The following is a 10,758-nucleotide window of genomic DNA, read 5'->3' as shown; positions in this document are numbered from 1 at the left end:
CAAAGTGTACTTTGTTATATCCCATAGAGGTGTTCATAACCAGAAGCTTGGAAAACATTTTCTGCCTGCTATGCCTTGGTACTTCTCACAATGGTGAGAATAGTTCTTGGATCGCTAGCCATCACATTGCACATATTCTGTTGTTGATTTTCAGTTTGTACCTTGGAATTGTCAGAGTTACTACCAAAATGTGTGCAGTTGCAATGTCTCGCATATGTGGCAGTGATGCTAAACTTAGCAAGTTTGCTTAACTCCATGCATAGCATTACACATGCCTCTCTTGTGTACCTCTCCAGGTCGTCTCCAATTCAATTTTATCTTCCTTCATTCGAATCTACCTGCCATCCTCTTCTCAGGTGAACAAAAGGAAGTGATATGAAGGAAGGAAGGTGTTTCACAGGTGTTCCACAACCTATACAGCTGGAAACAAGGAAAATGGAAACATGAGAAATTTTATCTTTTTTTTTGTACCTCCAACATGATTTTAAATTTTATTTTATTGTGCTGTATTGTCTAATGGGGTTATTAACACAATTGTTGTCATGATTATTTTAATTATTTATCATTTCAGTATTTTTGATGAAAGGTGAGAATCTTTAGGCCAGTGTTGGATATACACTTCTGACATGTCAGCACTTTATATTGCTGATTTCAGTAAGATAACTTTTTCTATGGTACAGTGTCAATTTAACCTTAATTGGTACATACATTTCTGAATTACAAGACAATGGCACCAATTTTAAGAACGGATCCAAAATAAAAATGGTGACAATATGTTTCTTTTGTCGTAAGCTTTGTTACAAACTCAACAACTCCCGTTCCAGTTCCAGTTACTGGAACATTCCATCACAATCCATACTGCACATTTATGTTACAGTATGCACAATCTCCACCCAACCATAATACATCAAGACTCAACAGTCAGAGCTGTGACCTGATGTTGTGAGTTTCCCTCCAAAAACTCATTTGTGACTAACTTAGGCATTAACTATGACTTCACACTGAAAAAAACACTGTAAAAGATTACCACCTACAAGCCGAGACCCAATCTGATGTCTTCTCTTACAGACATATGACATATTCATAATATATGGATTTGAGCCATCTACAAAAAATCTGAGAAAATTAGGACATTATGCATTCTAGCACTGAAGGCATGGGTCTATTCACTTCATGCCTACATTTTGGTGCCTTGTCTTGGTAGCAAGATTAAGTGGAATGGCAGTCCTATACAGTGATCTGTGTTACATTTAAGGGAGGATCCAAGTGAAGCAAGTTGCAGTATGTTTTCTAATCCCACAACCATACAGTGAGATGAAACATATTTTCAAATCAGAAACCTACAGAAATCTGAAATTTTGGTACATCTGAGTGGTCATGGCACTGTGGTTGATGACTGTATAATAATCATATAATACCATTTTATAATAATCTATTTATCAGATGATCAAAACAGCCCATGTATCCTGTCAGTGTTGTTAAGTGTTATTCATGGCCTAATTATTTTTCGACCATGAAACAGCCTTTTGAGGATTTTACTGTCAAATTAACTAAAGACTAATATTTCATAGAAGACTGATGTGATAAAAATACGGGTTCTGTGCCACCTCTCTTGACTTATTTGTGCCTGGTGGAGTTTCTTTGACATTTTATTTGGAACATTTGAAGAACAGGAATAAAATGTCTTGCCTCTCCCTGCTCTATGTCTGCTTTTGCATGGTCACCTCCATCTTTTGTCATTACAACTTTCCCTCAAACAGTGACTCAGTTATACATTTTTCATTCTCACATTCTCACCTGTTTTACCCCGCAAACCTCCAATTCTTTGTTTTAATAGTGACTTACATTTAATCAGATGGAACATTCGCAAAGATGTGATAGTTCTCCACTGCTTGTGTTTTTCATCTCGTTCAAAGGTGAGTATTAAAGCTCTTAGAAGTGGTTGTTGCCATTTGAGCAGTAATCACAACTGCCATTTGTGCTGTTTATTTGCTTGTGCAGCAAATGCTTTCACTCAGAAAGGCTTACTTTTTTTGGTTATGCATTTATATAGATGGCTTTCTGCTGCAGGTATTTTACTCAGGGCAAGTACCTTGCCATGTCATCCTTCCTCTCATTATCTTCACCTTCCTGTGCCCCATAAATACAGATAGTCTTGTGACCACAGCGGTTAGTCTTCGCTTTTGACCATTCACTCCTACAACTGGAAGACTCTAATAAAGAACACTATCAGAGAAATTACCATGTGAAAAATGAAAGATTGGTGAAAACAAGTTTTTTTTTAGGGAGTAAGGGTCCAATTAAAAACAAATAAATGTACATACTGGCATCCCATGGTAAATCATTTATTGGTAAACACCATTATGAAATACTGTAAGACGACAAAACACTACACAGTCTGATCCAACAGTATGAATCTAATTTTAGTACACCGCGCTACTTTCTTATGTGTGTTCTAAAGTCAAATTGCAAGTTGAAGTTTAGCAGGGCCTAAGGCTGAGCAAAAGTTCAACAGATTTCAGTAAGCTACTTAAAAATAAAGTGGGAAAAGTGAAAATAGCTATCAGCAAAACAGATCCCACCTGAGGGCATCTTGTGTTTTTTTTTTATTTTAAAATGTATTAACAGCAAAATACACCTTATGTGGTACCAGAAATCCAGCACCTCTACAGAATTTAAGAAACGTGCGTTTGGTTCCATCACTAAGAATGCTTTCACGTTTCCAGAATCGACTATGAGACGGATTTTCAACCAAGATATATCCGCATTTTACTTTTCAGACCACTAATTTTTTAGCCAAACATGCTAATCCTCGTTAGTATAGTGGTTAGTATCCCCGCCTGTCACGCGGGAGACCGGGGTTCGATTCCCCGACGGGGAGGCCAATCTTTTCTTCAACCATGGGGCAACTGACTCTTACGTCCCGATGGGGTCGCTCCTCTCAAACACGACCTCTGTCTGTAGTGGTGGAATGAACTCCCCACGGGGGTCAGGACAGCGTAATTACTGCCCATTTCACCTCTTCAGACTGCACCTCGGTTCCACCTCAATCCCTGCCCCCTAACAGCTACTACTATTTTACGTGTAGTATTGCGATGTGTTTTGGATTCTGTGATCTAGTGACTGATGTATAGTAGTATACTTGGCTTCCTTTGTCTAGTCAGGTTGCACAAGTTAACTTAGGGTAGGGCTTGAACAGTGTTGTGCTCACACTCACTGGTCTGGGAGTGTTAGCTTGGTCTCACACTGTTGCTCATTCAACTTGAATGGATACTTACGTTATTTTGTGCCGGAAGTCGCTCTGAATAAAAGCGTCTGCAAAATTAATGTAATATATGAAACCTGAGGTTAGCTTATTCTCCCATTTTAGAAATGCTTGAAACGGTGGCAGCAGTTCTTGGCGTTACATTACTTAGGCTTTATGCTGTGTTTTTAAGAATGAGCGGTGGAGCTTTATGACAACGCGCATGCGTATTTCGCTGTGACCATCTCGGCACCGTTGGACGCCACCCCTCCCCCAAGCCCGCACGCTAGCAGGATAAAGCGACACACATTTCCGCTTTCTCCCAGCCTACGCTTACAGTTATCGCCATTTTGTAGCAGAAGCGCAAGGAGAAGCAGGTGAGTTAAAATAAGGCCTACATTGTCCGTATCTCGTTTATAGAGCTGTTCGGTATCATTAATTAAAGTATAGTTTACTAGCCAGACATTCTGCTCTGCAAACGAGGGTATTAAAAATCCGATGTTTAGCGATCGTGAGCGAGCAAATCTGTAACCAACCGACGGTTGTTTATCGTATGTCAGAATCAAGCGCAGTCTACCGCTATCTAACACTGTATACGCAGAGAGCCAGTGTATTCGCGTGTTTTGTATTTGGACTTTTTCTAAACGCATCTGGAGGGGTGAACATGTATGAGTTACAATTTAAGCGATGTAACATGTTAAATGTAAAATGCCTTAACGTTACCTTATTCGCATTCCACCCCCTGACTGAATTGCTATATGGCCTATGTGTTGCCCAGGCCTTATTTGAGGCCTAGAGCGTGGCAATTTGGCCAGCTAGCTAATACACTGACGATTTTTCAGGCTTATATATTTATTGTGCCCTATGCAGCTGACCAACTATATTGTTTGAATGTAGTTTCCTAAATTAATGTTACAGCTAGCTGACCCAGGTTAACGAATCAACCAGCTGTCCAGTTTTGAAGAGTGTAAATGCACATTGGACCCGATGTTGTATATCAAGTTAACGTTTAATGGCAGAGATGGTAATTTATTTGTCCATTCACAGTAATTAGGAGGGCAGCTATGAGTGGAGTGACTTGCGCATACCTTTAAGATGACCAAATTGTTAATCCATAGTTATTTTACATCCATGAACAAGGTTAGCTAGCGCAAGTTCATTAAGTGGCTAGCTAGATTGGACTATCGCCTCGAAGCGACAATCTAAATGTTTGACCAGTCATCGGATTCACACAGTGTGCATCTGAATGGGCAATCCTTAATAATCTAATACCCGTTGTTACCCCAGACGAAACCCTTGGTAAACATGTCCTCCTGTGATCGTCTTGCCTCAGATTCAGAAAAGACAAACCATGAGTGGATGTCGGGTTTTCATCGGTCGCCTGAGCCCCCATGCTCGCGAGAGAGACGTCGAGAAGTTCTTCAAAGGATATGGGCGGATTCGGGAGATCAACCTGAAGAATGGGTTCGGCTTTGTGGTACGTTAATAAAATTTGCTCACACATTTGCGCGTTTGGCCTTTACTTTGCTTTCGAATTTGCATTTGTTCTGAAGTAATTCTTTTCATCTGTTCATTTTTTTTAGGAATTTGACGACCACAGGGACGCCGACGATGCTGTATATGAACTGAACGGCAAGGAACTCTGCAGTGAAAGGTAGCGCATGGAAGCTGGTCTGTGTTTGCATTGCAAGTGTTTTTAAAACTTGTTTTCAGTAATAATTTTCATGGTACAGGGAAAATGTTAGCTACGTGACCATGGAGATTTATGGGAAGTGTTTTGATTGTGTAATGGTGTACTCTGCGTCCTGTGAGCTGGATGGTGAATGTTTACCTGTCTGCAGGGTGACCATCGAGCACGCCCGCTCCCGCAGGGGAAGAGGTGGTGGACCTGGAGCAGGTGGCGGACGATTCTCTCCACGCTTCAGTGGCTACCGCCAGTCTCGCAGCAGTGGCTCCAGGTACAGAGCTGACTGTGTGGTTAATGTTCAACCTCATGTTCAAAGTGCTTAACAGGAACAAGACCAGTGCTATTACATAAAGCTGAAATTACAGGCCCTACCTCACTTTTAAAGTGATGTGGTTTAGTAAGAATCTATGGTATTGGTTCACAATACCAAAATCAATGTGATCCAGGTATACTGTACTTGCCTAGCATGTTGTGCAAGTTCCAGGTTTGCAGAACTTGATGATTGTAACATACACTTTAAATCACATTACTAGTAATACTTCCTTACCTGTTTACACTACATTATACAATAGTCACCCTGTAAATTACCATAATTAAATTCTACAACAAAAAACCAGGCAACAGCTGATCACTCCTATTGTGTATTAGGTACGGCCCACCTGTACGCACGGAACACAGAATCATTGTGGAGAATCTGTCTTCTCGGATCAGCTGGCAGGTGAGAATATACCTCTATTTGCATCTACTCCAGATGTCAGAGAAGTATCCCTTAATTGTTCTTTAAACTAGTTTTCTAAGGACATACCATCCCATTAATAACAAATGTTAGACCTAACTGGTCTTTTAACATGTAAAACATAGATAAATTATATGCTCCTTTGTTTATATCATTAGTTATTTTTTATCTAAAAAATGGTAAGCTTCCTGTGGCTTCACATGAAACCAGTAATTATGCCTAAACCGGGCAGTCTAACCCAGTCTGGGTAGCTTTTATCTTGTCTTAAATATTTAAGTACCCTGTCTAACAGAGTAAATACATTTCTTTGATTCTGCTGAAAGGTTATCTAATCAAGTACATCTTAAACCTTCTTTTTTAACAGCTACTCTTGTCTGGTATCTTGTTGCGGAGTTGCATGCACAGCCCCCTTCCCCTGCTAGGACCAGTGCACTGGCAGGGGAGGGGAGGTGTCTGATGTGCATAGCGCCTTCTGTTGGTTGTGTTCTGAATAGTGTCCATTTGGTGCCTCTCCCTACACGCAGTTGCCGGTGGTCTATATCTTGGCTGGGCCCCGTAGCGGGTGAAAGTGGTCTAGCGCAGGATAGCCTTAGCTGGGCCATAGCCACAGTCTGGAGGGTCTGTGGTCTGGCATCCCCGCCTGCTGTTTACCCCCACGTCCCCCACACTACCGTTTGGGTCATATTCTGTTGCTGACGGAGCGGGGGCGTTGACAGTTGGGCGCGCCCCCCCACTTGCTCTCTGGTGGTTCCTTACTTGTGGAGGTCGGATTCCGAGACAAGGCCAAGGTCGTTTCTCGAGGGGCTTAACACTGCATTGGTTCCGATTTGCTATTTGGACAAGTGGCTCTTTGCTAATGTCTTCCTGGGTATGGAACGGTAAGTAGCACATCACTCGTGATTGGGTTTTGTTATAAAGGGATGGGAGGAAAGAGGGTTTATGTAGGAGAGGTGGGGAAGGGGTATCCTTAAATGGTTAATGTATAGTTTTCACAAATCTAGATTCTCTTATGGTGTATAAATTAGGGTAGTTCGAAGACTGAGGGGAAAATTTTTTTAAATTAAAATCGAACCCTTTAGATTTTTCATAATTTATGTACATGGTTACTCAGAAATTTAAAACCTTTAATAATGGGGGGGAAATGGTTCAAGATATTCCTCATGCGCCCAATGCCACTTGCATTTTGCTGAAGATGCTCTAAGTCAAAGGATTTATTACACCTATTTGGCCAGTTGTAACTGAAATATCCGAATACTAAGAATTTTAAATCATGCCGTATATAAAATTTTGAAAAATTTAATTCTATATACACCATGGACACATTCAAATAAATCAGTCGCTATTTCAACAAATGCAGATTTTGCCTTCCCCCTGCTCCTGCATGTTCTCTGGCAGCAAGGGGAAGTTTTTTTTTTTAATAATCATAACGCCACAGGGCTCTAGTCTGGTCTTTTACATGCTGAGACGGGATGGTGACCCAGTCTTGTCTCGAGATGTAGGAGCCAGCTGCATAGCCCGGTGAATGACTGTGTGAATTCTCTGTGATTCTCAGAGAAAACCCACTGTTCTGAATGTTGGGTGAGGTGGTACTTCGTCCACATTCTTCAAGAAGCTGTTCTGTGGGGGCAGTAATATGTCATACCCCTTTATCCTGTTGAGCCATTCCTTATCCAATTACACTTTTTGTCACAGAATTTTAGAATGTACATTTAGGTTGAAAATTAGTTTTGAGATGTTCTGTTCATTGCCTTTCTTTTTTTTTCTAGGTGTTAACGTTTTACTGCTATGTGATTACGTCTGAGCACATGGTCTGTTTTAACTGACTCCCATGTTCAATTTATGACACAGGACCTGAAAGATTTGATGAGGAAAGTCGGAGACGTCACTTTTGTGGATGCCCACAGAACCAACAAGAATGAAGGGTGAGTTGCTTTCGTGTTGAGTTCCCAACTTTGTAAAGTGAAATTCATGAGCTTTGAATACGGATAATATGACTGACAATGACACGTGGTAGCTGAAAAGGTTTTTGTTTGGTTTGCTGTGTCAGTGCTGCTGCTGTACTAACGCTCACTCTGCCATTTCTGTGTCCCTCCTTCTCCAGGGTGGTAGAGTTTGCATCCCACGGCGATGTGAAGAATGCCATTGATAAGCTGGATGGGACAGAACTGAATGGTCGTAAGCTGAAGCTATACGAGGATCGCAAGAGGAAGTGCGTATAATTCTTCTGTCACAAATAGGGCTGCACTGCCATGGTGTGATTGGTCAGTACTTGGGTGACATTGTAGCATAGTGGTAAGGAGGAGGGCTTGTAACCAAAATAGGTTCAGTTCCCCACTGAGACACTGCTGCTGTACCCTTGGGCAATGTACTTAACCCAGACTTGCCTCAGTAAATGTCCAGCTATATTAATGGATGACATGTATAAATTGTAAACTATGTAAGTCGCTCTGGATAAGTGTCTGCTGCTAAATGACAATGATGTAACTTGCAGGCAGGTGTAGTTTACTCTTTAGTGAGTGGTAAGCAGGAGGGTGGCTGGGATTTGCTGATGTTGATTCTCTCTCTCTCTCTCTCCCTGCAGTCGCAGCAGGAGCCGCTCCAGGTCCCGCAGCTACTCTCGTTCCCGGAGCCGCTCTCGCTCCCGCTCCCGCTCCAAGTCCCTGAGCCGGAGCCGCAGCCGCAGCCATTCCGGAAGCCGTTCCCGGTCCCCGAGCCGCACCCCGGAGAAGAAGGGCGCCGGCAGGGTCGCGCCTCGCTCGCCCTCCCGCTCCCCGTCTCGCTCTCGGTCCCGGTCGGGCTCGCCGGTCCCTCAGAGGAAGCAGTCACGGTCCCGCTCGCCTTCTGCTGAGAGCCAGCAGTAAAGGGCGTGTTTCTGAGGAGACCGTGGCGTATCAGAGGCACTGTGTGGCTGCTGCTGTAGGGGTCTAAACAACAACCTCACTGCCATTGGTTGTTAGACTGGGATCTGAAAACCTTTATGCGAGCCATTTTAACTATTCCTTTTCAAGGCCCCAGCGTGGGTGCCTTTGCTGGTGTGTAATTGCACCGGCTGTGGTTCAGACCTTTTCCGTACCCCTGCAGTTTTTTGCTTTTGTTTTTCATTTGCCCAGATTTGGACACCGCTCTCTATTGAATACATAGAGAAGTGGCTCTTCATTTTGCCCAGAGGCGTTATTAAATTTTTATTGAACTTACTGAACTGACTCAGATGTGTACAATGTCCCCTTGCCTGTTCAATGCAGCTTTCCATGTTGGTTATAGTTTGATTGTAAACCTGAGTGTTCAGTCCCAAACTTTAGAAGGAGGGGAGAACGAAATGTCAAAGCCTTCACTTCCTGAAGTGTTGGTGTGATGTGTATCTTGTATATCTGCTTGTAGTGTTCTCTGGCCATAATCACATGAGTGTTGTGATTGTTCCCTTTGTTTATTACCCCCCCCCCCCCCCTTTTTTTTTTTTTTTTTTTAAGCGTTAATGCTGTGTCAGGGATAACATTGTCTGGAAAGAGAGTGTGGGAAGACTTGTGGTGACAGAAGCACAAACCAATATTATGGCAAATTTTGTAAGAAGGGCAGGACTGCCTGCAGTTATAGTTAAAGTGCCCCTCTGCCTAACACTGCCCAGGTTTATCTTGGAAGCATGACATGCTGTATGTAGAGGGATGGTGGGGCAGAGCTTGATCATAGGTCATTATGCACTTGATTAATCTTAAATGGGTGCTTGCACATATTATTCATATTAGTCCCTCAGCCGGCCAGTCTAGGACATAGTTGTCAAATAACATTTACTGGTACATTTTGAAGAGGGGCTAGTTTGCAGTTGAATGTGTGAAACGGCTCTGTGGATGGTGGGTGGCGTTGGATCTACATAGACGGATCTACATAGACGGATCCAGATGTGTGTGCGGGCCTGTTGAGATTGGCCGGAGCTCCTCTTCAGACCGAGTGGCAGCTGAGCTCTGAAGCAGTCCTGCACCAAAGTGCGGCCTCCCCTCCTCAGCGGCCTCACAGCAAAAACGATTTATTCTGCCCGTGCTTGTGGAACTACTCGAAGGGGAACCTTGTGGGGGCACTCACAGGTGGAAGGTGGGTGAATGTCATGTGGAGTAATCTACCAATTCTGGAGCTGATTTGCTACAAAAATAAAAATGTGATTATCCAGAAAGCTCATATTGTCTTATTACATTTGCCTTGGGTTTCTGTGTGTGTGTGTGTATGTATGTATATAATTTGTATATAAATAGCAGTTGAATGGGTTCTTAAGGGGTCATTGTCTGCAAAAAACATGATCTACTGTGAGATGTTGTAAGCTAGTGGCCACAACTTGTGAGAGCAAGTCATACCTGACATTGCTTGCCCTTGAGTAAACATTAATAATGTAAATTAAATGGACAATAGATTAATGCAGGATAAAGTTGGAAAAATAATTATTTTGATTTTAGTGCAGTGTTTGAAACTAACTGAATGCAGGGGTCATGAGGCCTGTGAAGGACAGGTGTGAATGTTCCTGCTGATTGTCCTCTTCACATGCTGCTTGAGGTCAGTGAATTCCTGAAGAGGTCAGTGAAGGTTCCTGAAGAGGAGGGCTCTTCAAAGCTGGCCTCACAGCTATTTCCAGAAACGCAAATGTAGCTTTATGGAATTTGTCGACTTGGCAAAGGGTGGCACCACGTGCCTCCAGACTGGGCTCTTGTGATCTGTAGGGCCCCTTGAATCTTAGGCTGTTTCAATGGAAAAACTATAAGCATGCACACAAATATATGTACTGGTTTTTGCCAGCTTTGTTTGAATATAATTTTAATGTGTCCCAATAGTCAAATACAATAGAAATTGACATACTGGATTCTTGTTAGACGTGTTTTAATTTCTATAAGAAAGTTACCCAATGAAAACAATACTTTTATACTGACAACACAGTACTGTAGACTGCTAATGCAGATATGACAGCTTCTTTTGAATAGGATTTTGGAGAGATTCAGAATTAACTTGCTTATGACATAAACAAATTGGTTAAATATAGGTAAGCTAGGGGTACAATATGCAGCTAAAGCATGTTTTACAAAAAAATGATGGTAACCGCTTCTTATGTGTGTT

At 42.3% G+C, this 10,758-nt stretch overlaps 1 protein-coding gene and 1 non-coding gene across 2 annotated transcripts; both read left to right on the top strand.

The window, feature by feature from the left end:
* The first annotated feature begins 2,809 nt into the window (after positions 1-2,809).
* trnad-guc lies at positions 2,810-2,881 on the top strand. The gene has a single exon. It is a non-coding gene; the product is annotated as a tRNA-Asp (tRNA).
* Positions 2,882-3,558: 677 nt separating this feature from the next.
* srsf5a (serine and arginine rich splicing factor 5a) lies at positions 3,559-9,542 on the top strand. Its single transcript, XM_036541795.1, has 8 exons — positions 3,559-3,621; positions 4,578-4,721; positions 4,828-4,898; positions 5,086-5,202; positions 5,580-5,649; positions 7,516-7,589; positions 7,769-7,876; positions 8,249-9,542. Exons 2-8 carry the CDS (start codon positions 4,596-4,598, stop codon positions 8,526-8,528), a joined length of 846 nt encoding a protein of 281 aa, XP_036397688.1. The 5' UTR covers positions 3,559-3,621; positions 4,578-4,595; the 3' UTR covers positions 8,529-9,542.
* The last annotated feature ends 1,216 nt before the right edge of the window (positions 9,543-10,758 follow it).

This window comes from Megalops cyprinoides, chromosome 12 (genome assembly GCF_013368585.1).
Source record: "Megalops cyprinoides isolate fMegCyp1 chromosome 12, fMegCyp1.pri, whole genome shotgun sequence".
Classification (NCBI taxonomy): Eukaryota; Metazoa; Chordata; class Actinopteri; order Elopiformes; family Megalopidae; genus Megalops; species Megalops cyprinoides.
The sequence above is the reverse complement of the archived record's forward strand: the minus strand, read 5'-3'. Positions and strand labels throughout refer to the sequence as shown.

Excerpts from the sequence above, each read along its gene's own strand:
- srsf5a (XM_036541795.1), top strand. The coding sequence starts at position 4,596 with ATGAGTGGATGTCGGGTTTTCATCGGTCGCCTGAGCCCCCATGCTCGC. Across the intron at positions 4,722-4,827 it reads AGAATGGGTTCGGCTTTGTG|GAATTTGACGACCACAGGGA; the intron begins GTACGTTAATAA and ends CATTTTTTTTAG. Across the intron at positions 7,590-7,768 it reads AGAACCAACAAGAATGAAGG|GGTGGTAGAGTTTGCATCCC; the intron begins GTGAGTTGCTTT and ends CTCCTTCTCCAG.